At 52.0% G+C, this 25400-nt stretch overlaps 1 protein-coding gene across 1 annotated transcript in view; it reads left to right on the top strand.

The window, feature by feature from the left end:
* The window catches only part of UBTD2 (ubiquitin domain containing 2), a 43608-nt gene extending 23202 nt beyond the window's left edge, over positions 1–20406 (top strand). Inside the window, exons 2-3 of the mRNA XM_007520836.3 lie at positions 8358–8594; positions 19870–20406. Of these exons, the coding sequence (XP_007520898.1) occupies positions 8358–8594; positions 19870–20267 (635 nt within the window). The 3' untranslated portion in view covers positions 20268–20406. The remainder of the gene's footprint in view (positions 1–8357; positions 8595–19869) is intronic.
* The last annotated feature ends 4994 nt before the right edge of the window (positions 20407–25400 follow it).

Genomic DNA, 25400 nt, shown 5'->3' with positions numbered 1-25400 from the left:
CTTGCATTTTAAGATTCTCTTGCCCAGGTGGTCCGGGGGGTGGCGCAGTGGCTAAGGCTCTAGGCTGTCAAGTATGAGGTCCTGAGTTCAATCCCTGCAGCACGTGTACCAGAGTGATGTCTAGTTCTTTCTCTCTCTCCTCTTGTCCCTCTCATTAATAAATCATAAAAAAAAAAGATGCTCTTGCTCAGAAATTGATCATTTCTGTATGGGATAGAATTCTGCTCTGTAGATTTTTGGGGCGAAATCTGACCAGTCTCGCTGTGTTCTGTCCTCTGGTTGTGTTGTCCGTAAGTGCAAGAGGCCTGTGGCTGCACTGAGGAACCCCGTCAAGGAGAAGGGCTTGGCAGGTGTGTGCAGTCACGAGCTAAGTGCATGTAGCCATGCTGTTTGCCAGGCTCCCAAACACTAGAATTGCTTTTAAAGGGGAAGGGGGTGATATGGAGAAAAAGAAAGACACCCACAACCCTGCTTCACCACTTGCAAAGCTTCTCCCCTGCAGGTGGGAACCAGGGGCCTGAACCCAGCCGGGGTCCTTATACATGGTAGTGTGTGCGCCTAACACTGCCTGGCCCGAGATCTTTTCTGGGGCGCCGGAGGGTAGCTCGCCGGGTTATGCACACATAACGTGAGGCGCAAGGACTCGAGCAACAATCCCGGTTCGAGCACCCAGGTCCGGCTCCCCCGCTACATTTAATTCTTACAGTTGAAGCTGACAGGAGAGAAAGTGCTGTCGCCTCCCCCCTCCTCGTCGGTGCGCTGCTGTCCCCAGAGGGGTGAATGCTGGCTAGCTGGGCTGGGGGCCTGTCTTTGTCTGCCAAACACCCTTCATTGCGCATCACGGAAGCCTCAAAAGACGGAAAACAAGACGTTTTATGTCGTGTGAACCGCTACGACTGGCTTGGTCTGCGGAAGAGAGCGCATTTGCCGGCACAGGCGAGACGTGCAGCGGTACAGTGGGAAGGCTGCTGGACTTGGCATCTCTTCATCCGGGCTCCGCACTGCATCTTGGCCCTCCTGGTGTGTGTTCCTTCTGTCAGACAGTAAGGTTGGTTCCTACAACCCAAGACCCTGTCTACCACAAACTCCTCAGAACATAGAGAAGCCGTGGGCTTGACTGTTGACTTGGCACAAGGATGCTCCCTCCCTTTTGATCCCAGCACTCGGAGCTGCTTTAAGCAAACACTGTGACTCTCTCTGTAGGTAGGAAGGAAAATATATGGGTCATTCTACATGTGAAGAGAAGACTACCCGTTTGGGCCAGCACGATCTGTTGTAGAAGGATTCTGAGGAATTTTTAATGAGATAGTTTCTTTGGCTGGGGGGTGGGGGATGGGGGGTGGGGGTGCTCAGACAAACCCAGGGTATGTGGGATTGAATTCGGGGCCTGCCCACTGAGCCACCTCCCAGCCTCCACAGGGTCTGTTCTTAACTCTTGGAACGGCAGGACTTTTTCCCCCTTGTGTTTTCATGATCATTAGACTCAAGTAAGTCTAATACAGAAGCTTTACCCTATCTCTCGCTCTTTAAGGCCCTCGGAGTTCTGAGAACAGCCCTTTGTCTTGTGGTAGTCTGGGCTGTTGGAGAAGGAGAATGAATGCCTCTTGTTCTCCTTGAGTTCAGGCTGCATGAATTGAGTCAGATCTTAACATTGACCTGCCTCTGCAGTATGGCTGTTCCTTTCTGAGTTTGAAGAGTTCCAACGTTAAATTTCCAGAGTCTCAAAAGAGCAAAACTGCTACAGACAAATTTGATCTTGGAGTGAGATCTCCCCCCTCCCCCCCGGTAAAGTATTCAGACGCTTTTAGTGATAGGACAAAAAGTATTCAGGATCCTGTTGCTGTTTCGCTCTGAGAAGCCAACTTTTTCCTGTAAGTTGGAGCTGTCTGTGTCAGAGTGGGCAGAACATGGAAAGGCCACAAGGCACAGGAGAGAGAGAGAAATGGGGCTGAGGGGTGCCAGGGACATGATGGCTTCTGAAAGCTGCAGATACTCACGTGCAGGGAAAAGTGAATCCGATGGCGTGTAATCTCTTCATTTTTATTTTGATTATCTACTCACTTTAACATAGATGCTTACTTTTGTTTATTTTTTAGACAGACACAAGTACAAAGATGGAGGGAAAGAAACCACAGCACCAAAACGTCCCTCAGTGCCACGGAGGCTGGGCCGGAACCTGGGTCCTGCATATGGCAATGCAGTGTACTTTCCCAGAGAGATTTTTTTTTTATTTTTTTTTTTTTTAGTATCTTCATTTATTGGATAGAGACAGCCAGAAATAGAGAGGGTAGGGGGAGATAGAGAAGGAGAGAGACAAGACACCTGCAACACTACACCGCTTGCAAAGCTTTCCCCCCCCTGCAGGTGGGGGTCATGGGCTTGAATCCGGGTCTTTGCACATTGTAACATGTGCGCTCAACTAAGTGCACCACCACCCAGCCCAGTGAGTTTTTTATTAAAATAAAGTGGTCTGGGAGGTGGCACAATGGCTAAGGCACTGGACTCTCAAGCATGAAGTCCCGAGTTCAATCCCCGGCAGCACGTGTACCAGAGAGATGGCTGTTTCTTTCTCTCCTCCTGTCCTTATCATGAATAAATAAATAAAATTTTAAAATATTTTATTTGGGGGTCGGGCGGTGGCGCAGTGGGTTAAGCGCATGTGGTGCAAAGCGCAGGGACCGGCGTAAGGATCCCGGCTCGAGCCCCCGGCTCTCCACCTGCAGGGGAGTCGCTTCACAGGCGGTGAAGCAGGTCTGCAGGTGTCTATCTTTCTCTCCCCCTCTCTGTCTTCCCCTCCTCTCTCCATTTCTCTCCGTCCTATCCAACAACGAACAACATCAACAGTGGCAATAATAATAACCACAACGAGGCTACAACAACAAGGGCAACAAAAGGGGGGGAAATGGCCTCCAGGAGCGGTGGATTCATGGTGCAGGCACCGAGCCCAGCAATAACCCTGGAGGGAAAAAATTATTTACTTACTTTTATTATTAGACACAGAGAAGTTGAAAGGGGGGAGATAGAAAGAGGGAAAGAGGCAGAGAGACACCTGCAGCCCTGCTTCACCAGTCGTGAAGCTTCCCCCGGGGTCCCTGGGCACTGCAATGTGTGTGCTTAACCAGGTGTTCCACTTCTGGCCCCAAGAATTTTTTTAAATTTTATTTATTGGATAGAGATGGCTAGAATTCAAGAGGAAGCAGGAAGGAAACAGAGAAAGATAACTGCAACACTGCTTCACCACTCACAAAGCTTTCCTCCTACAGGTGGGACTGGGCTCGAACCCAGGTCCTTGTGTACTGTAACTTGTGCGCTCAGCCAGGTGCACCACCACCCTGGTCCGAGACTTTTTTTAAACACAAAATCTTCCTAGATTATCAGTTTCTTTAATTTTTTTTTTTATTTATCAGATAGGACAAAGAAACTGAGCTAGAGAGAGACATTATAGCACTGCCTCCACAGCTAATGAAGCTGCCCTCTCCTCTGCAAGTGGGGAGCGGCGGCTTGAACCTGTCACTGAGCAGTGTGATGTGTGTGCTTAACCAGGTGCACCACTGCCGAGCCCCCCCCCCCCGACACACACACACACACACACACACACACACACACACACACCGTGAGCTTGCTTGCCTACTTCAAGGTAGATGCCATTTCTTTTTTCTTTTTTTGTTTTAATTGCCTCCAGGGTTTTCACTGGGGTTCAGTGCCTGCTTGGCAAATCTACCACCACCCCTACCCCAGGGGCTTTTTTTTTTTTAAGAGATAGAGAAATTTAGAGGGAAGAAAGAGGCAGAGAGACACCTGCAGCGCTGCGTCACCACTTGTGAAGCTTCCTCCCTGCAGGTGGTGGGGACCAGGACTCAAACCCCGGTCCTTGTGCACGGCAACATGTGTGCACTGCCGCGTGGGCCACTCACTGGCCCCTGGTTTTTAGGGGGGCCGTGGATGATAGCTGTGGGCCGGGAAGATAGCTGAGGAGGAGAGCACAAGACGTGCAGGATTGAGTTCCCTGGTTTGATCCCTGGTGCCAGATCGGCCAAGACTGGGCGGGGCTCTGGCTTTTCTCCCACTGTCATTAAACATGTTTAGAATCTGACCGGGAGGTGGCGCAGTGGAGAAAGCACTGACCGGTCCCCCTCCAGAGGTTCCCAAGTTTGGTCTCTGACTTAGCATGTGCCCGAGTGATGCTCTGGTTCTTTCCCCCTCACTCTTCTCTCTCTTAGTCACGAATATATAAATATTTAAAAAGAAGCAGATTTAAAGTATAGAACTGGTTGGTTAAGAATTGGGAGCAAACTTGGGGTGTAAGAGGAGTTCCCTGTCTTGGCATTCATTGTCAGACCTAGCACGGACTCCCAGGCACCCTGAAGGGTACTGAGCATCTCCTGGTGTCAAGAGTCAGACATGAATGACGGAACTGTGGACCTCTCAGAGCACAGTGTCACCCAGCTGGGGCTACTCGGCGTCATCACTGTTGAAGGTGGTTGACTAGGTGCAAACGGTGTCACTGAGCTGCTGGCTGATTTCTGTGTCCAGGTGTTTTCGGAGCTTCCAGTTTGTGACACTGCCTAAAATGACACTGTGAGGTTTGGAGAGCCAGCCCTTAGGAAGCCTGCTGCTGAGTTCATGAGGAGTGCTTGAAGGTTGTGAAGATACTGCGTAAGGACCCGGGTTCGAGCGCCCTGCTCCCCACCTGCAGGGGGTTCACTTCACAGGCGGTGAAGCAGGTCTGCAGGTGTCTGTCTTTCTCTCCCCCTCTCTGTCTTCCCCTCCTCTCTCCGTTTCTCTCTGTCCTATCCAACAACGACGACATCAATAACAACAACAAAACCACAAGGGCAACAAAAGGGAGAAAGAAAGAAAATCTTTCATACTGTTTTTACTAGAGCCCTGCTCAGCTCTGACTTTTGATATCACTGGATATTGAACCTGGGACCTCTGATTCCTCAGGCACTGCATGTTGGTTTCACCACCCATGAAAGGGTCTCCCCCAGCCTGGAAATTTATTTTTCCCTATTGAACACTTTTAGCATTATTAAATACCAACTCTTACTTTTGCTGCTTCAGATCTCACGTCAGACCTGAATGCTGTCAGCGAGAGGCTGACCTTGCAGACGCTCCCTTTTCAGCGAGTGAGTGGACAAAAGTGAGACAACCAACCACTTTCTGTCTGATGCGGGGTCTTTAACCCCCTTGCTGGAGTCCAGTGCACTGTATGCTCCTGGTGGCAACATTTTATTTCCCCCTCCTTCCCTTCCTCCCCCCTCCCCTCTCCTTTTCTTCCTTCTTGTTTTTGAGAGAGAGAAATTGAGGGGGAAGAAGAAAGAGCTGCGACATTGCTTCACTGCTTGTGAAGCTTCCCCCTCCCACCGGTCCTTGAACCCGGGTCCTGGCGTGTGGTAGTGTGTGTGCTGTACCAGGTGCACCGGAACCCTAGAAAAGCATGTGAATAGTGGCCGTCATTCTGCGTCAGCTGTGTCCCCAACAGCAGGGACAAAGACGGACCCAGACAGAAGTGACAGCGCAGGCTGCCTTCATCTCACACGCATTTATTGGCAACGCCCGTGTTCCTGCACAAAGTAATAGGCTCGGAGCCTCCGAGAGCTCACAGACTCCGAGGGCATTGGCAGCTGTGACCGCTGGAGGAGACGGTGCTCGTGGCTCCGCTGGCATCTGTATTCACGCATCTGTATTCACGCCTCCCGTGGGGGGGGGGGTGCGAGAGGAGAGAGAATGCTTTTCGCGCGTGTGTGAGGACGGTCCTTCACCGCGATCCGACCCGCCTTGGCGAATGTCTCTGTTTGCCGGGTGACTTTCTCAGTTGATGACTTTCAGCTTCGGGGCTTTCCATGCTGCAACTGCGGGCCTCTCGCCGCTTTTTGCTATGTGGTTCTTTCACAAGACAGAATTCGACCAAATGCTCTCTGGTGTGTTTAATGTTCAGGGAGAGACTGTTCAGTAGATAGCTTATTTGAACGTTCTGATTTTTTTAGGGGCAGAGTGAAAGACACCACAGCCCCGAAACTCGCTTCAGTGTGGTGGGGACTGGCCTCAAACCTGGGTTTCCCCTGTGGCAAAAGGGGCACCCTGCCCAGACGAGCTGCCACCGCGCCCACCCCCTGCCTGCGCTGTCCCTGAGCTGTTTCTCACTCACCTCGACGTCCACAGAGCAGAAAGTAAAGTTCACCTTTCCTTGACCTTGGTAGAGTCCGCCGGGAGGGGTGGGTTGCAGTTACCTGGAGTGTCCAGACCACCTTTTGGACACTCCTGCTCAGTCTGCAAGGGTCCTTATCCTTTAGAAGATATGTGTTTGGGAGTGGGGGGGGGGTTAAATCTGCAAATGTTTGCAGACTGCCGGGTGTCGCTTGGGGTCAGTCTCTAGCTCTGCTCCCAAGTGGACAGTTTTCTGCTGTGCACACCTCTCACCAGTCAGAGCCCCGCTGCTCTGCAGCTCAGAGGACCAGGTGGGAGGCTAAAACACTGTGGGATCTCAGAGAGAGGCCTGTGGCTTGTGCGGCTTGCACCTTGAAGGGAAGAGAAGGGGGTTCCGTGTGTGCTGCCCTGAAAATACGTGACCGGGCCGGGCTGGGAGAGGGAATCCGCCCGCGGCTTACGTTGCTTCTGTCACGTAATGGCCCCCAGATTCCCGCACCCTGGCTTGGAGGCCAGGCAGAGAAGGCCGAGCGAGGGGCCAGGGCCTTTACTCGGTCTGCGAGGAGCAGCCCAGATTTCCGATGGGCCCAGACCTCCGAGGCAGCAGTTCATTTGGTGGGTTCTGGAGAACCACTTGGAGAGCGATTTCGCTGAAGTTAGTGTTCTCGCCACACTTATAAACAGCAGACGTTCAGCTTGACACACACCTCTCCATCCCACCCGCTCTGTCATTTCCAGATGTTTCACCCACTTCCCCAACGCTCCGTCAAGCTTCAGTTTTCTCTTCACCGCTTCTCTCTCTCTGTGGCACCGTCTAGGGCAAGACTGGTTCCGTGCGACAGCGTGAGGTCCCTGATCAAACGCCTGGGGAGTGTTGGCGACGTGGCTTCAGCCTTGTTGTACGTAGTGCTGCCATGGAACATTCTCCAAGGCGCTCTACTGCCAATGGGGGGGGGGGGGGAGTGCAAAAAAGGAATGGACAGGAGGTTGGGCGGTAGCACAGCGGGTTAAGTGCACATGGTACAAAGCGCAAGGACTGGCATAAAGATCCCGGTTCGAGCCCCTGGCTCCCCACCTAGAGGGGGATTCCCTTCACAGGCAGTGAAGCAGGTCTGTCCTTCTCTCCCCCTCTCTGTTTCCCCTCCTCTCTTGATTTCTCTCTGTCCTGTCCAGCAATGACAACAATAACGACAACAACAAGGGTAACAACAAGGGCAACAAAATGGGGAAAATGGCCTCCAGGAGCAGTGGATTTGTGGTGCAGGCACCAAGCCCCAGCGATAACCCTGGAGGCAAAAAATAAAAAAATAAAGAAGTGGACCCCCTCTTTCTCCTCCCGGATTGAAACTACAGTTTCCACGTCCCCCTGCTCCTCGGCCCCGTATTCCGGGTCTCCTGTTCAGTGCTGGCTCCGCCAGAGCAGGGCACTAAGTCTGCCCCTCTCCTTACCCTGTCTTTTAGATAGTCACAGAGAGAAACTGAGAGGGGTGGGGGAGATAGACAGAGAGACACCTGCAGTCCTGCTTCACCACTTATGAAGCTTTCCCCCTGCAGGTGGGGACCAGGGGCTGGAACCTAGAACTTTGCACACTGTAACACGCACACTTAACCAGATGCGCCACCACCTGGCCTCCTCACCCTTTCTGAATGAGCTAGCTCAGGGGTGAGTTCCAGCAGTTTCCTGACGGTATTTGTGGGTGCAGGAAGAGGCGTTCCTGCTTCCAGTGCTCCTGCCGCTGCGTCTGGGGTTTGGCTGTTCCACCTCCAGGCACAGCAGAGCTGACCCTTGCCCCTTCTGGAATTTTCGCCTCCTGCTCTCTGGTTCATTTGCCTAAACGTCCTGAGATCTGAGCTACTTTGTCTTTTTTTTTTTTCTCCCCCCCCCTCCGCCCCCGCCGCGATCTGACATCTCTTTTTAGCAGCTGTTCACTCTTTCAAAATCCCTGGTGTTACAGCCCAGTCAAACTCCTAGTGCCATGTTTCTAGGTAATTTTTTTAAAAGTATTCTTTCGTAACTTGTGCTCAGTGGAAAAGCGAGTGCTAATTTGCCACTGGAAGTTTCGCTGAGAGACACCAATAGCTCCCTGTGCTCCTGGACTCGGAAGTAGGTCAGAGGAGCCGCAGGCTGCTGCCGGTTAGTGAAAGGCTCAGAGACAGCCAGGTAGTGGCTCTCTAGTCCTGTGTCAGCCTCTGCCTTTTCTTCTCAGTTGCTTTAGGTCGTAACCAGCCTTTGAAAAAGGAGAAGCCCAAATGGAAGAGTGATTACCCCATGACAGACGGACAGTTGCGCAGCAAGAGGGATGAATTCTGGGACACCGCACCTGCCTTCGAAGGCCGGAAAGAGATCTGGGACGCCTTGAAGGCCGCCGCGCACGCGTTTGAGAGCAACGACCATGAACTGGCTCAAGCCATCATCGACGGCGCCAGCATAACCTTGCCACACGGTAGGCCCACGGCTCTCTGGGGCGGGGGCGACCCGGCCCGTTCCTAACGGCAGGAAGCTTCCATTTCTTTGACTGGGGACCGCCCCGTGGTATTTCTGTGCCGCAAGGAGTAACGTTCTTTGCTGTGTCTTCACATGAAGACCTCGCAGCTGAAGAAGATAAACTGATGTGTTTGGTCTTGAGCAGAACGCTCAAGGATGGTAACCCCGGGGCCAGGTGGTGGCTCCCCGGGTAAGGTGCATACCTTAACCATGTGCGAGGACCTGGGTTCAAGCCCTTGGTTCCCACCTGCGGGGGTGGGGGGGAGCTTCATGAGGGATGGAGCGGTGCTGCAGGTCTCTCTCTCTCTCTCTCTCCCTCCTCTGTGTCTCATTCTCTTTTTTCTTAATTTTATTATCTTTATTTTATTAAATTTTATTATCTTTATTTATTGGATAGACCCAGCCAGAAATCGAGAGGGAAGGGGGTGGTAGAGAGGGAGAGAGACAGAGAGACACCTGCAGCCCTGCTTCATCACTTGCAAAGCTTTCCCCCTGCAGGTGGGCACTGGAGGCTCGAACCCGGGTCCTTGAGCATTGTGACGTGTGCTCAACCGGGTGCGCCACCACCCGGCCCCTCTGCCTCTCACTCTATCACAAAGAGAGAACTCCTGTTTTCTGGTTCAAGATAACGTATTTCCCCATCACCCCATGTCTTACAGAGCTTCTGCTTCAGCCGTTCCCGTGCACCAGAAAAGCTTCTCAATTTAGACCTCAGTGGATGCTTCCTGAGCCCGTCTCCTTTCTCCTGGAGCTATTTTGAGCACAGTGATCAGACCTAAACTTAGAGGTTCTCATAAAGGACATGTTCTTAACGGGCAGTTTTGTGTGATGGCAGCCTGAACGTTACTATGAGAACCCTCTCTCATTTCTCAGACCCGCTGTCAGCTGTGAGTGTTCCTGGGGTCCACATGCCGGATCGGGTACTGCCTCTCGTTCGGTCTCCTTGACTAGAAACCCCCCAGGTCGTCAGGCTACGCCGAGATGTGGGTGTCCACTTTGTATTATGGTCTTGGTTGTTGGAGCACCGTGTCTACAAGCTTTATTTTTAATTTTATTCTCTTTACTTATTGGATAGAGACAGTAAGAAATTGAAAAGGAAGGGGAAATGGAGAGGCCGAAAGGCAGAGACACACCTGCAGCCCTGTTTCACCGCTGGAAAAGCTTTCCCCTGCAGCTGGGCCCCAGGGGCTCGAACCCAAGTCCTTGTTCACTATAACGTGTGCACTCCACTAGGTCCACCGCCACCCGGCCCCACCTTTTACTATTATTTTTGAAATGTCTTTACGAGGGGATTAGTGGTTTACAGTTGATCGTGAAATACAATAGTTTGTACATGCGTAGCATGTCCACATAACAATACAACCGCCACTAGGTCCTCCCCTGCCATCCTGCTCCGGGACCTGAACCCTCTCCCTGTCCCCACAACCCAGAGTCTGACTTCGCTGCAGTCCGCCAGCTCCAGTCCAAGTTCGGCTTTGTGTTTTCCCTGCTGGTCTTGTTTTTCAGTTTCTGTCTGAGTGAGATCACCCTGTGTTCACCTTTGAGTTTGCTGGTTTGTTTCCTCAGACTCATTTTGGTCATCTCTATAGCCCTGCATTGCTTTCTGGCCATTACCTTTATTGTCTTACTTTGTAATCGCTTGTTATTGTTTGTATTTCCAGAGGAATGGTGGTTTCTCAGCGTTTGATTGTTGCTCTAAGACCTTTGCCTTCTCAATTTTTTTTTAAAGGCAAAGCCTTCTATTTATTTATTTATTTGTTTTATTCCCTTTTGTTGCCCTTGTTGTTTTATTGCTGTAGTTGTTGTTGTTATTGATGTTGTTATTGTTGGATAGGACAGAGAGAAATGGAGAGAGGAGGGGAAGACAGAGGGGGAGAGAAAGACAGACACCTATAGACCTGCTTCAGTACCTGTGAAGCGACTCCCCTGTAGGTGGGGAGCCAGAGGCTCGAACTGGGATCCTTACGCTGGTCCTTGCACTTTGCGCCACCTGCGCTTAAACCACTGCGCTACCACCGGACTCCCAATTTTTTTTTTTTTTTAGTTATCTTCTTACTTATTGGATACAGACAGCCAGAAATTGAGAGGAAGGAGGAGTCACCTGCAGCCCTGCTTCACCACTTGTGAAGCTTTTCCCCTGCTGGGGGCTCAAACCTGGGTCCTTGTGCATTGTAACGTGCGCTCAACCAGGTGCACCACCACCTAGCCCCGACTTCTCAATTTCTTTAGAAATTATTTTTGGAGCAGGGGAGCCAAGGCCATATACACCTGCAGTTTCAACATTCATAGGTCCACGTTTTTGTTCAGATGCACACATACACACACACCACCACCAGAGTTCCCCTATGCTGTGCTGTCACAATTTCAGGTAACATACTTAGTAACGATCTCAGGGAGTTGGGCGGTAGCGCACTGGGTTAAGCGCACATGGCATAAAACGCAAGGACCAGCGTAAGGATCCCGGTTCGAGCCCCCAGCTCCCCACCTGCAGGGGAGTCGCTTCACAGGCGGTGAAGCAGGTCTGCAGGTGTCTATCTTTCTCTCCCCCTCTGTCTTCCCCTCCTACTCGGTTTCTCTCTGTCCTATCCAACAACAACGACATCAGTAACCACAACAGTAAAACAACAAGGGCAACCAAAGGGAATCAATTTCAATAATAATAATAATAATAATAATAATAATAATAAAATAACGACCTCAGTTTTCCAGATGCCCATTCATCTGTTTTACATTCCATAGCACTACTTTTCCTTCCTGTGAAAGCCTGTTGGCATGAGCTTGTGTTAATGTTTATTTGGGTGCCGGGAGAGAGAGCTCACCAGCGGAGCACACGCTGTGCCATGCATGGGGACCCCAGTTGGCCCAGCACTGCACGGGGGCACCGTGCTCGGCACGAGGGGTAACTTCACGAACAGTGCGATGGTGTCTCTCCCCTCTGCCTCTTCCTCTCTGAGTCCTCACTGCCGGGATGAGGGTGATGATGTAGTGTCAGGCTTATGTGTAGATCACTCTTCTGCACGTGTCAGAATGATTGCTCCAAATTCGGGCAGTTGGTGATACAATGGCCATTTAGTCCCTGTCCTCACAGGTGGTCGCTAAAGTCCTCGTCCGTTCCATGTTTGAGCTGGCCGTCATCTCGCGCAACCGCCTTCCCCAGTCATGGGATTGCTTTGTCTCAAGTTCCACCTTCATTAATATGAATCTGATCACAGTCCCCAGGTAGCGAGCGGGGTGAGAGGAGTTGTGCGCGGTCAGTTGTGATTAGAAGCCGAGACCCAGAACTTTCGAACTCTGGCTTCTTGTCCACGCTTACAGCAGCTGTGAACAGGAGTGTTTCATTTTATCTGGTAAACTGTGGCTGCTTGATGAGTCCATAGAAGCAGAGTCATGCTGTGCCATAGAAAATGGGCAAGGTAGCTCAGTCACTAGGGTGTGACTTTGCCATGTGTGTCACCCAGGTTCAAGTCCTGCCCAGACTGCAGTCACTGTTTCCTGCCATGTAGAGAAGGGACGTGCTCGCCGGTCTTTATCTGCTAGTTTCCGACTTTACGACTTCACCTTGACTCTATTTCTTTTTTTTAATATTTATTAATTTATATATTTCCTTTTGTTGCCTTTGGGTTTTGTTGTTGTTGTTGTTGTTGTTATTGATGTCGTCGTCGTTGGATAGGACAGAGAGAAATGGAGAGAGGAGGGGAAGACAGAGAGGGGGAGAGAAAGACAGACACCTGCAGACCTGCTTCACCACCTGTGAAGCGACTCCCCTGCAGGTGGGGAGCTGGGGGCTCGAACCAGGATCCTTACACCGGTCCTTGTGCTTTGCGCCACGTGCGCTTAACCCGTTGCGCTACCGCCCAGCTCCCAACTCTTTCTTGTAACCAGACATAAGCATAGCTAGCTCATCAGTTGGACTTTTTTTTTGCCTCCCAGGTTATCACTGGGGCTTGGTACCTGCAATCCACAAAGCCACTGCTCCTGGAAGCTATCTTTTTTCCATTGTTGTTGCTGTTGTTGGATCGGACAGAGAAATGGAGAGAGGAGGGGAAGACAGGGGGACAGAAAGACAGACACCTGCAGACCTGCTTCACCCCCTGTGAAGCAACCCTCCTGCAGGTGGGGAGCCGGGGGCTCGAACCGGGATCCTTGCGCCGGTCCTTGTGCTTCTCACTATGTGCACTCAAACCACTGCACTACCACCAGCCCCCTGGACTTTTTTTTTTTTTTTTTTTTTTTTTGGGACTTCAGCTACCTCTGGCAAGGAAGTCTTTTTACAGGACCACCATACTATCCCCCCAGCCCTTCCACTGCACTTTTGAAAGCCTGTTTTATGCTAAGGATTTGGACGGTCAAAAAATATTTTGAAAGATTTCTTAATGACGGGAAAGAGATGGGGGGAGGCGTGGACTAGAACACTGATTAGCTCTGACGTAAAGTGGCGCCTGTGATTAACCCTGAGACTCTGTAGCCCGGAGGAATGCAGGTGGGTGCTGTGCCAGACTGAGCTGATTCCCTAGCCCAAAACATCTTACTATAAAACATAACTTAAGGGAGTCGGGCTGTAGCGCAGCGGGTTAAGCGCAGGTGGCGCAAAGCACAAGGACAAAGCGCAAAGATCCCGGTTCGAGCCCCGGCTCCCCACCTGCAGGGGAGTCACTTCACAGGCGGTGAAGCAGGTCTGCAGGTGTCTGTCTTTCTCTCCTCCTCTCTGTCTTCCCCTCCTCTCTCCATTTCTCTCTGTCCTATCCAACAACGATGACAACAACAATAATAACTACAACAATAAAACAACAAGGGCAACAAAAGGGAATAAATAAAATAAAATAAATTTAAAAAATAATAATAACTTTAAAGTAAATGACTGCAGGGACCAGGCTATGGTGCACCAGGTTAAGCACACATGCCACCATGCCAAGGACCTGGCAGGTCTTTGGTCCCCACCTGCAGGGCAGGAAGCTTCGTGAGTAGTGAGGCAGTGTTGCAGGTATCTCTCTTCCCCTCTCTCTCTTTCCTTCTTTCCCCCTTCCCTCTCAGGTTCTCTCGGATTTTGATGTCTGTCAAATCAGTGAAGCACCTCTGGGAGCAGTGGGTTGGTCACACAGGCCTCAAACCCTTGGCACCCCACGGGAGCACCATGGTTAGCATCAGCGGAAGCTCTGTGAATGGTGGAGCCTTGCTGTGGTGTCTGTTCTTGCTCCCTGTCCAGAATTAAAGGGAGAAAGAAAAGCCTCTGGGAGGACAGTAAAGAGTCTCCCCCTCCCTAGACAGCACACCGAAATAAGTCTGCTCGCTAGGCTAGCTCGGGAGAGAGACCCTCACGGCCAGCAGGTGGCCTTTGTCACCAGGCTGTCGAGAAGCAGAACGGCACCTTCCTTGATGCAGGGCCTGCTGACTGACTGATCCTGAGTGAATGTTACATCCTTTACATCCATCTCCTCTCAAAGCAGCGACAAGGGAGCCATCCGCCTTTGCTCGGCTCTGCGACAGCTGGGCTGGGAGGCTGCCCTGAGCCAGTCAGCGCGCTGTCTCTGAAGGAGATCTCTTTCCAGTTCTCCGACTCTTCCAGAATCGGACACCGCGGAGCCCACCAGAAGGTGGGGTCCTGCCAGCTCTCTTTCTCGGGAGCTTTTGGCTTCCTGGCCTCCTCCCTCCTGGTCTGTACTTGCAGGGGGAAATATGCACAAGCAGTTTCTTTCCCTCTCTGTATCCCCCTTCCCCTCAATTTCTGGCTGTCTGTACCAAGTAAATAACATTAATAAGAATTAAAAAGATTTATTTGGACAGGGGAGAGAGACGAGGAAGGAGAGACAGACCCACAGCACTGCTTCACAGCTCCTGACGCTTCCCCTCCGCAGCGGGCACAAGGCTTGAACCTGGGTCTTTGTGTGCTGGGTGCCCACCCGGCCCCCACACGTGCTTCTTCGGGAGTCTGGTGATTTCAGCCTGTCACCGGCTCACCCCTTCTTTGCTGTCGGTAGAGTGAGTGTAAATAGACTTGTGTCTGGAGGGCTCTTGTGGGGTTGAGTGTCCACAGCGTCAAGAGCTTGGAGCTGGCCCGGGAGCTCTCCAAAGTGTTTGCTTTCATGTTTCCGTGCGTGTTCTCGCAACCTGCCCTCTGCAGACAGACGGCTGGCACCCTTTTCCTGGCATGCCCACTCATAATCCCGCTGGAGCCCGTCTTTCAAACGGAAAGGCTCAGCGGCCTCGCGCGGATGCCTGCCACCCTCACCGCCTCGCTAGGTGGTCCTCCTCCTCGGTGCCCACCAAGCGGAAGCTGCCATCAGTCCCCAGGGATTCTCCCACGGCTGTTCTTTGCGTGGGGCTGGTCAGGGGATCGCTTTGGCCCTTAGAAGCCCCTGCAGAGCTTCTGTGACAGAGGCCGTTACTGGCAGAACAGTGCTGTCTTGTTCCAGAGCCCGGAGCCATCACGTACTGAGTTGTCGCAAAAGTTTAGGAAAAGGGGGACCGGAGACACTGTAGCCCGGAAGCGGGAGTAAGACCACATCTGGCTGCACAGTCTGAATCCCTCCACACACACACACTGGTGCCGTTAGAATTTGGCGGGCAGAAGTAAGAAGTCAGTCAGCCGGAAGAGTCGGGGTAAAGCAAAATGCAAGCTGTCTTCGCCCCCCAGAATAAAATGTGGGTGTCCTCCGCAGTAGGAACTGGGAGACTTGTCTCCGGCGTCAGACATGCGGTGCCCAGGCTGGAGCAGGAGGACACTGCTGGCCCCTTGGTGGGTCTTGTCCCTGGAGCTGGAGGGAGGCAGAAGGGGAGAGAGACCCGGAGCGGCTCAGTGTCCTAGGTGACCCGCAGGACGCTGCTGGCCCCTCTGGCTCCATTACTGGGGGTGTAGGGGTGTTGCAGGAGTCAGGGCATCCTCCTGCTAGTTTGACAGCTTTGGCTCACGCTATTTAATTAATTTCTTTTTTCTTATTGCCCTCAGGGTTATCACTGGGGCTCGGTACCCGCATATCAAATCCACCGCTCCTGGTGGGCATTCCCCTCTCCCTTCCCCCTGCATTTGCTTTTCTTTTTTATTATTATTATTATTTTTAAAAAGTTTTTCTATATTTATTTTCCTTTTGTTGTCCTTGTTTATTATTACTATTGTTGTTGTAGTTATTATTGTTATTGATGTCATGATTGTTAGATAGGACAGAGAGAAATGGAGAGAGGAGGGGAAGACAGAGAGGGGGAGAGAAAGACAGACACCTGCAGACCTGCTTCACCGCCTGTGAAGCGACTCCCCTGCAGGTGGGGAGCCGGGGGCTCGAACCAGGATCCTTAGTTGGTATGTGCTCAGCACCACCTGTGCTTAACCCGCTGTGCTACCGCCCGACTCCCCCTTTATTTTTTGTATTTTTTATATTTATTCCCTTTTTTGTTGCCCTTGTTTTATTATTGTAGTTATTATTGTTGTTGTTATTTTTGTCATTGTCGTTGGATAGGACAGAGAGAAATGGAGAGAGATGGAGAAGACAGAGGGGGAGAGAAAGACAGACACCTGCAGACCTGCTTCACCACCTGTGAAGCTGTGAGGAGCCGGGGGCTCGGACCGGGATCCTTACGCTGGTCCTTGCACTTTGTACCACCTGCACTTAACGTGCTGTGCTACCGCCCAACAACCCCCCCCCACACACACACACATACACACACATTTCCTTTGAGAGGGGCAGGGAAGATAGACACCTGCAGGTACCTGCTTCACAGCTTGTGAACCTCCCCCGCCCACAGGTGGGGGGCGGTGGCTTGAGCCCTGGTCCTTGCACATGTGACGTGACGTGTGTGCTTGACAAGTGCACCACTGCCTGCAGCCTGCTGAGTTTCCTCATTTCTTGTCTCCAGGGTTATTGCTGGAGCTCAGTGCCGGCACTACAAAATCGTTGCTCCTGCTAGCCATTTATTCCATTTTATTGGAGGGGACGGGAAGACAGAGAGAGGGAGAGAAAGAGAGACACCTGCAGACCTGCTTCACCTGCAGGTGGAGAGCCGGGGGCTCGAACCTGGATCCTTGTGCAGGTCCTTGTGCTTTGTAACCAGGCGCAACGCTGCTCGGCCCTCCTTAATTTACTCTTTGAAAGCTTGATTTATTTTGTGGCCCAGGAGATGCCTCAGTGGATAAAGTGTCAGACTCTCCACCATGAGGTGTCCTGAGCTCAGTCCCCCGTGTCACCAAGCCACAGAAATGCTTGGGTTTTCTTTCTCTTTAGTAAAGAAATGCTAGTTCAAGTTGTCAAGGGTCTTAAAAATGTTCACTTCGGGGCCAGGTAGTGGCGCACCTGGTTGAGCGCACACATTACAGTGCACAAGGACCCATGTTCGAGCCCTTGGTCCCCACCTGCAGGGGGAAGGCTTTGCAAGCGGTGAAGCAGTGTTGCAGGTGTATATCTCTCTCCCTCTCTATATCACCCCCTTCCCTCTTGATTTCTGGCTGTCTCTATCCAATAAAGATAATTTTAAAAAAGAAACTTATGTTAAAAAGTTCACTTCACGAGAGGGAGACTAAGCGATGAGAGCACCTCTCCAGGACACGTGGGGCCGGACTGACCCGGGAGCCTCCGGCACGCTGACTCTGCCCTGCCAGCTGAGCCATCCGCAGCCCTCTGTCTGCTCCTGCCTGAGTACTGAGTGTGGACGTTGTTCCAGTATCTTTCCCATGCAGTGCAGTGATTGACAGCTGGCTCTCTGTCCCTGCGCTGCTGTCTGCATTCGTGGAACACCTTCGGGCTCTGTGGCCTCTTGTGCTCACCCCGTGTCCCCGTGTCCCCGTGTCCTGAGGGGGAGCCGCTCTGGGCGGTCGGTCTTGTGGCCTTGGTTTGCCCGGTGAGGACGCTCAGCGAGTGGGACACTACAGGGTTGTCTGCCTCCTGACACGAGGGGTGATTTGCAGTGCTGCCTCTCTAGCTGCGGCTCCAGCCCGACGAGTGTGCAGACATTCTCCTCCAGCGCCGGGGAGGCGCTTCTGAAGGTCCTGGTGGAGGCCGGGGGTCTGTAGCGGCCTCTCCATCCCTCTGTGGTGGCCACACCCGGACGACACCGCACTGCCCACTGCCGTAGACTCGCCCACACCTTGTTGGAGGGCGTCCACGCGGGTGGAGTCACAGGAGACTGGGCCGGGGAGGCAAGGCGCACGTGTGTTAATAAGATTTACGTAGCTTTCACACTCTCCACTGGGAGTCCCGTGATCATAGGGCACTTTCCTCTTGTAAAGAAGCCAGGCACGAGGGGCCGGGCCGTGGCACACCTGGTAAAGTGCATATAGTATCAAGGATCCGGGTTCGAGCCCCTGGCTCCCCACCTTCGGGGGTGGGGGGCCCCTCCACAAGCGGTGAAGTATATCTGCAGGTGTCTGTCTTGGTCTCTCCCTCACCCTCCTTTAATTTCTCTTCTCTATCCAATAAAAATAATGAAAATATGGCCACCAGGAGCAGTGGATCCATAGTCTCAGTGATAACCTTGGAGACAAAAAAAAAAAAAAAGAAAGAAAGAAAGAAAGAAAGAAAGAAAGAAAGAAAGAAAGAAAGAAATTAGCCATGGACTCATTTTCCCCAGCCATAACTAGCTGATTATAAACTCTGTGCTTTTTGTTCTTCCTTTTAAACTCAAATTCTCTGTAACCAATCAACTAATCAGGGTTAAATAAACCTCAATTATTTCTGCGGATTCTACCAGGAGTCGGCAGTGGCTGGGAAGCTTCGGAGCTCTACTTTGTGACCTTTTGGACAAATACTGACCAAATATTCTGATTTAAGACGTCTGTGTGCTGGGAGAGGAAGTCTGAATTGGGCTTAAAGACCCAGCTTTTTTATTTAGTCTTTTTTTTTTCCCTAATTACTCACTTTTAAGAAGATGCAGTGCAGTTTGACTCTGTTCTTCCTGCGATAGAAGTATTACCTGCTGTTGGCAAATTTGAGTTATCTGTGCTTTTTTTCTTTTTCTTCTGAGAAGGGTGCCTTGGATATGGAGTGACTTAGAACAGGTGAGGGAGCCCTGGCTAGAGAAACGAGGTAAACACCCAGATAACTGATCGGAGGCCTTGGAGCTCCGCATTCCATTCAGCATTCCATTCATGTTCAACTGACATGGGTTTTCTTTTCTTTTTTTTTTTTTTTGCCTCCAGGGTTGTCTCTGGGGCTCGGTGCCTGCACTATGAATCCACTGCTCCTGGAGGCCATTTCTCCCATTTTGTTGCCCTTGTTGCTGCCCTTGTAGTGGTTGTTATTGTTATTGTTGTTATATACTGACATGTTTTTTCAATTTATTTATTATTGGATAGAGACAGAGAAATTGAGAGAGGAAGGGAGAAAGAGAGGGAGAGAGAAAGAGCGACGCCTGCAGCCCTGCTTCACCACTCATGAAGCTTGCCCCCTGCAGGTGGGGACCGGGGACTTGAACATGAGTCCTTGTGCACTGTAATGTGTGCACTTAGCCAGCTGCGCCACTGCCTGGCATTGACATGTTTTCAAAAACACTTTTTTTTTTTCCCTCCTCCAGGGTTATTGCTGGGCTCGGTGCCTGCACCATGAATCCACTGCTCCTGGAGGCCATTTTTTTTTCCCCTTTTGTTGCCCTTGTTGTAGCTTCGTTGTGGTTATTATTATTATTGCCCTTGTTGACGCAATTCGTTGTTGGATAGGACAGAGAGAAATGGAGAGAGGAGGGGAAGACAGAGGGGGAGAGAAAGACAGACACCTGCAGACCTGCTTCACGGCCCGTGAAGCAACTCCCCTGCAGGTGGGGAGCCGGGGGCTCGAACTGGGATCCTTACGCCGGTCCCTGCGCTTTGCGCCACATGCGCTTAACCCACTGCGCCACCGCCCGACCCCCTCAAAAACACATTTTATGGTGCCAAGAGGCTCACCCAGCAGATGGGGGTGGTGTTCAAGCCTCAAGCCCCCTGCCTGCAAAGGGGAAAGCTTCTTCTCCTTTTCAATTTCTTTATTGAGGCATTAATGGTTGACAGTCGACAGTAAAATACAGTAGTTGGCACATTTATCACATTTCCCAGTTTTCCACATAACCATACAAGCAGCTTCTGTTTCTGTTTCTATCTTACCTTCTGTCAAAGGACAAATGAAGGCCACCGGGAGTGGTGAGGCTGTGCGGGCACCGGCCACAAGATCTGCACACAGGTGCATCCTCCTCGCTAGCAGGAGGGGCTGGAGCACTTTGCCCGGTGTGAGCACGCGTGCGCCCACCCAGACTCTGACGCGTGTCTGCTTCTCTCCCTGAAGGTGCGCTGACAGAGTGCTACGATGAGCTGGGGAACAGGTACCAGCTGCCCGTCTACTGCCTGGCACCCCCCATCAACATGATCGAGGAGAAGAGCGACACGGAGGCTCTGGACATCCCCGAGCCGCCCCCCAACTCCGGGCACGAGTGTCAGCTGCGCCTGCGCCTCTCCTCGGGCAAGGACCTCAGGCTGGCCGTCCGCAGCACGGACACCGTCCACCACATGAAGAGGCGGCTGCACGCCGCGGAGGGCGTGGAACCCGGCAGCCAGCGCTGGTTCTTCTCCGGCAGGCCCCTGACCGACAAGATGAGGCTGGGCGAGCTGAAGATCCCCAGGGACTACGTGGTGCAGGTCATACTCAGCCAGCCCCTGCAGAACCCAACTCCGGTGGAGAACTGAGCTGAGCCGGCCCCTCCCGCCCTCCTCCAGGGTGTGACGTGTCCTCTCACAGTTCCGCGTCCTGAGGAGTCACAGCGAAAGATTCCATCTGTGATGGAGACCAACAAATGAATTAAATAAAACACAAAAGGGCCAGCCAGCCTTTGAGACTCCTGTAGTTACCACTGCTCACTTGAAAGAAGGTTAGGAAACAGATAATCCGTTTATTCTCTCCTCCCCAGTTCCTCGGCTGTCTCTCTCTCTCTCTCTCTCTCACACACACACACACACCATCACGGCTGCATTTCATTGATTCCGACTGTAAATAGAACGTTGCGTCCATGAAGACAAGCACCCTGCACCTATGGAGCACAGAATCAAAAGGCAAGCAGGCAGGCAGTCCAAGCCCATCTTCGAGAATCGACAGTGATGAAAGAGCTCGGAGCCTTTTGACGGGGGCTGTGGGGGGAGGGGGGAGGGGTAGGAGGCTCGCTTCTGGCCCATTCTGCACTCCTCACTCAGCTGCTCGCCGCCAGAAAGGAGCAGAGGCTGGCAGGCGCCTTTCAGTCAGTCCTGCTTTCCCCGCAGCCGGCCGTGTGTCCAGCTGCCCCTGCCCCCCTCACGCTCAGTTCTGGTGCCTTCCAGCATGCTGCCAGTGTTGTCTCCCGGAACGCTAGGCAATAGTGGAGTCCAGGGGGTGGGCGGACGCCTCCAGTCCCCCCTCTGTCGAGGGCCTTGGCAGTGTCTCTATGCTGAAGTGCCCTTCCTCCCCGGGCTGGGAGTCACTGCTGGCTGAAACCCTCACTGAGCTGCCCACCTTCTTGGCACTGTCCAGAGCAGACTGTACATACCCCCTGCGGCATGAGTCCCGGGCCAGAGGGTGCAAGGGAGTCCAGGGCGGCTTGTCCACTGCAAGAGGGCCAAGGGATCGTCTCCCTCCTCCCTCGCCCACCCCACCCCTCAGTCTGCAGGAAGGGTGTAAGGAAAGCCCGTTCTATCTGTGCCTGGGAGAATCGTGCCTATTCTTAGACTCTTAGGAGACACTTTCACCTCGTAACTTACTAGTGTGAAAGGTTTACCGACATCACTTCACCACCAGCAGTGAGAGCAAAGGCCTTTGCTTCCTGCTGCAGTGCATTCAGTCCACCGTTACCTCATCCTGGTGGGTCATGCTTCTCTCCTCTTCTCCCCTCCCTTCCCTTCTCCCCGCTTCCCCTCTCCCTCCTTTCCCCTCTCCTCCCTTCCCTTCTCTCCTCCTCTCTTCTCCCCTCTCCTAGCCAAGAGGCCAGTGAAGACGCCTCTGCAAATCAGAAGACTGAAAGGTCTCGCGAGATAGCCCCCAGTTTGTCTCAATACTGCGACTGGAATATAGCTGCCTGCCAAGAGTCTACTCTGATCTGGAGCCTGGTTAAGAGTCGCTCCCAGGGGCCCGGGATGTAGGTCAGCAGAGTGATCGCCTCCAAGGCTTGAGGCCCTGGGCTCCATCCCCAGCACCACAATTAAAGAGACAGAAAGGTCGATCCCATGGCCCTAGAGTAGTCGGGACAACCACCAGGACCTCTGGCTCGCCTGGGGTCAGTACGTACACGGAAGAAGTTGGCCAAGGATCCCACCTCCACCCCGATCTGGACGCGAAGCACCTTCAGTTCATGTGAACACAGCGCAAGTGGCAGAGCTCGCGGGTTGAAATGTAAAACTTAAAAATGGTATTACATTCCCTGTAGCCTGATTCGATATATCTACGATGGTGACTGATCATGTTTGAGAGCTGTGACTACTTCCCACCGCCACTTTGTGGTTTTTTTTTTTTTTTTTAATGCAATCATTTCAAGCTGGTGGTGACACTTGATTTCTGTTTGCTGATGACGGACCGTCAACACACGAAGAGACAAAAGCAGTAATTCCAAGGGGGAGGGGGCTTGTGTTTGCAGGCGGAGATGTGAGGGTCTTCAAGTGCGATGCTCTCGCAAGATGCCAAGAAAAATGTTACTTTCTGTACCTAGTTTGTCAACTGGAAGAAAAAAGTGTTCAGACCTATTTTTCTGCAATTTGAGGGGGGCTCTTTTTGAATCGGTGACTGGTCAAAGGCCTTTTTTTGTTTGAGGATTTGAGCTCTCGTAAGAGTTTGTTTTATATGGAACATATACTTTGAATAACCACCTTCTGGGCATGTGTAACTAACCTAGGTGAGAAAACCACGGTGCTGTTTAATTGTAAATAGATTGATATAAGATCGGACCAACACTTGATGTGTACACTTTTAGTATGTAGGGGTTTTGTGTCTTTTTTTAAAAAAAAAAATTCAATTTTTCTCTTTGTCTTGACCTTTTTTTTTTTTCCTATTCTGAGTGTTTAATAGTGTTGCTCCCCACACCAGGGTGGTCTGCTTTCTTCCAGTAAAGCCACAGCAGAAGTCTCCCTCCTTGAGAAAACCCCAGCTCAGTAAGTGACAAGTTCAAATTCAGCATCAACAAAAGTTAGGCTCTGCTATGGCAAGCCGAGCAAGGTTATTCATAGGTCGGCTTTAACTGCCAAATTGAAATCTAAAGGCAGGTGTATCTTCGTTTTTTTATTATTATTATTTTTGTATTTATTATCCCTTTTGTTGCCCTTATTTTTATTGTTGTTGTAGTTACTGTTATTCCTGTCGTCATTGTTAGATAGGACAGAGAGAAATGGAGAGAGGAGGGGAAGACAGAGAAGGAGAGAGAAAAACAGACACCTGCAGAACTGCTTCACCGCTTGTGAAGCGACTCCCCTGCAGGTGGGGAGCCAGGGGCTCGAACCGGGATCCTTACGCCGGTCCTTGTGCTGTGTGCCCACGTGCGCTTAACCCGCTGCGCTACCGCCCGACTCCCGGCAGGTGTATTTTTGAAGGACTCATACTGACTTTTTTTTTTTTGCCTCCAGGGTTATTGCTGGAGCTTGGTGCTGGCACTGTGGATCCACTGTTCCTGGCAGCCACTTTTTTTCTGTTTCCGTTTTATTGGATAGGACAGAGAAATTGAAAGGGGAGGGGAAGATAAAGAGGTGCAGCAGAAGACTCCTACAGACCTGCTTCACCACTTGGGAAGCTTTCCCCCTGCAGGTGGGGACCGGGAGCTTGACCCTGGGTCCCTGTGCGTTGTTACATGTGCGTCAGGCCAGGCGCGCCACCACCCGGCCCCTCATATTTTCAGCATTTCATGGTTCCAGTGTGTGAAGTTTTATGTAGTGACAAGGAGTTACTTTGTTTTGTCTTTTTTCCCCTCCTAGTAACAACTTTGATTTTCCTGATACTCCTTCCTGGATTATTGTCGTAAGTCTTTCCCCCACCCATGTGGGAAACAAAAGCTTATTCTAAATGAGAGCTGTAGAGGTTAACTTTTTTTTTAAAAGATTTTTAATAATATTTATTCCCTTTGGTTGCCCTTGCTGTTTTATTGTTGTTGTAGTTGTTATTGATGTCATCGTTGGCTAGGACAGAGAGAAATGGAGAGAGGAGGGGAAGACAGAGAGGGGGAGAGAAGGACAGACACCTGCAGACCTGCTTCACCGCCTGTGAAGCGACTCCCCTGCAGGTGGGGAGTTGGGAGCTCGAACCCGGATCCTTCTGCCGGTCCTTGTGCTTTGCGCCACGTGCGCTTAACCTGCTGCGCCACTGCCCGACTCCCTAGAGCTAAACTTCACATGGCGCACATCAGCAAGTGCACTGTGTGTCCACCTCCAGTGTCAGAATCAGCTTTAGGATTTGACTTAAGAGAGAAAGGCGGGAGTCGGGCGGCAGCGCAGCAGGATAAGCACACGTGGCACAAAGCACAAGGACCGGCGTAAGGATCCCGGTTCGAGCCCCCGGCTCCCCACCTGCAGGGGAGTCGCTTCACAGGCGGTGAAGCAGGTCTGCAGGTGTCTGACTTTCTCTCCCCCTCTCTGTCCTCCCCTCCTCTTTCCATTTCTCTCTGTCCTATCCAACAACGACAATAACAACAAAACAAGGGCAACAAAAGACAATAAATAAAATATCTTTTTAAAAAATGTTAAAAAGAGGGAGAGAGAGAAAGGTAGGGGGCGCCGGGAAGAGTACAGCTGGTAAACCTCCCTTCCTGTGACCAGCCCCCTGTGGCCTCTGTCCCCTGGTCTGTGGTGGCCGCTCCTGCTGGCAGGAAGGGTCATCTCGGCAGGTGTCAGCTACATTGGTCCGACCTTGGTGTTAGTCTCCGAGAAGAAGCTTGTGATGTGCCTGAGAGCTTAAAAGCCAGTGCCTAGGACAGCACTTACCTACTGAGGGTGCGGGACTCACCCAGGACCCCTTGCACATGGAGCTCGTACGTAGGCTCCTCCCGTGAGCTCTGGTTGTCCCCACCGACCAGGAAAAGGGGTGCTCTCTACAGTGCTGCGGGGCCTGAGAAAGGAGTTCCTCTGTTCACCCTGGGGTGCTCCCCTGGGAAGCGAGGAAGAGCGGACCTCTCAAGCCTCCCCAGGTGTGGCCTGGGCCTCCCTGTCTCCCTACACAGTGCCTGCAGACACTCGCCACACACGAGGACGCGAGAGAGACTTCCCGGCCCCTCCTCGAGAGGGACTCCAGCCTCCGCAGCGGAGCAGAGGCCAGGCCACCCACCCATTCTGGTTTGGCCCGTTGGGAGAACCTACGCAGAGGGAAAGAGTTCTGCTAAATGCCACCCCTGCTCGTATGTGTGGGATCAAAACACCTTGACTGCCAGGGTGAGTGGTGACTGGTGTGGCATCTGTTCTTACACGCTGGGCTTGGCAAGCTGCTGCAGACTGGCTCGTGGATTTTGCTGGCTACTAGACACACGGGCAGTTACAGGGCAGCCCGAAGCCTTAAAAACCCTTGATCTGGGGGGCGGGCAGTAGCGCACTGGGTTAAGCGCACATGGTGGGAAGCGCAAGGACCAGTGTAAGGATCCCGGTTCGAGCCCCCGGCTCCCCACCTGCAGGGGTGTTGCTTCATAAGCGGTGAAGCAGGTCTGCAGGTGTCTGTCTTTCCCTCCCCCCCTCTGTCTTCCCCTCCTCTCTCCATTTCTCTCTGTCCTATCCAACACCGACATCAATAACAACAATAACAATGATGACAACAAGGGCAACAAAATGGGGGGAAAAAAAGCCTCCAGGAGCAGTGGATTCGTGGTGTGGGTACTGAGCCGCAGTGATAAC

This window comes from Erinaceus europaeus, chromosome 9 (assembly GCF_950295315.1).
Source record: "Erinaceus europaeus chromosome 9, mEriEur2.1, whole genome shotgun sequence".
NCBI lineage: Eukaryota > Metazoa > Chordata > Mammalia > Eulipotyphla > Erinaceidae > Erinaceus > Erinaceus europaeus.
The sequence above is the reverse complement of the archived record's forward strand: the minus strand, read 5'-3'. Positions and strand labels throughout refer to the sequence as shown.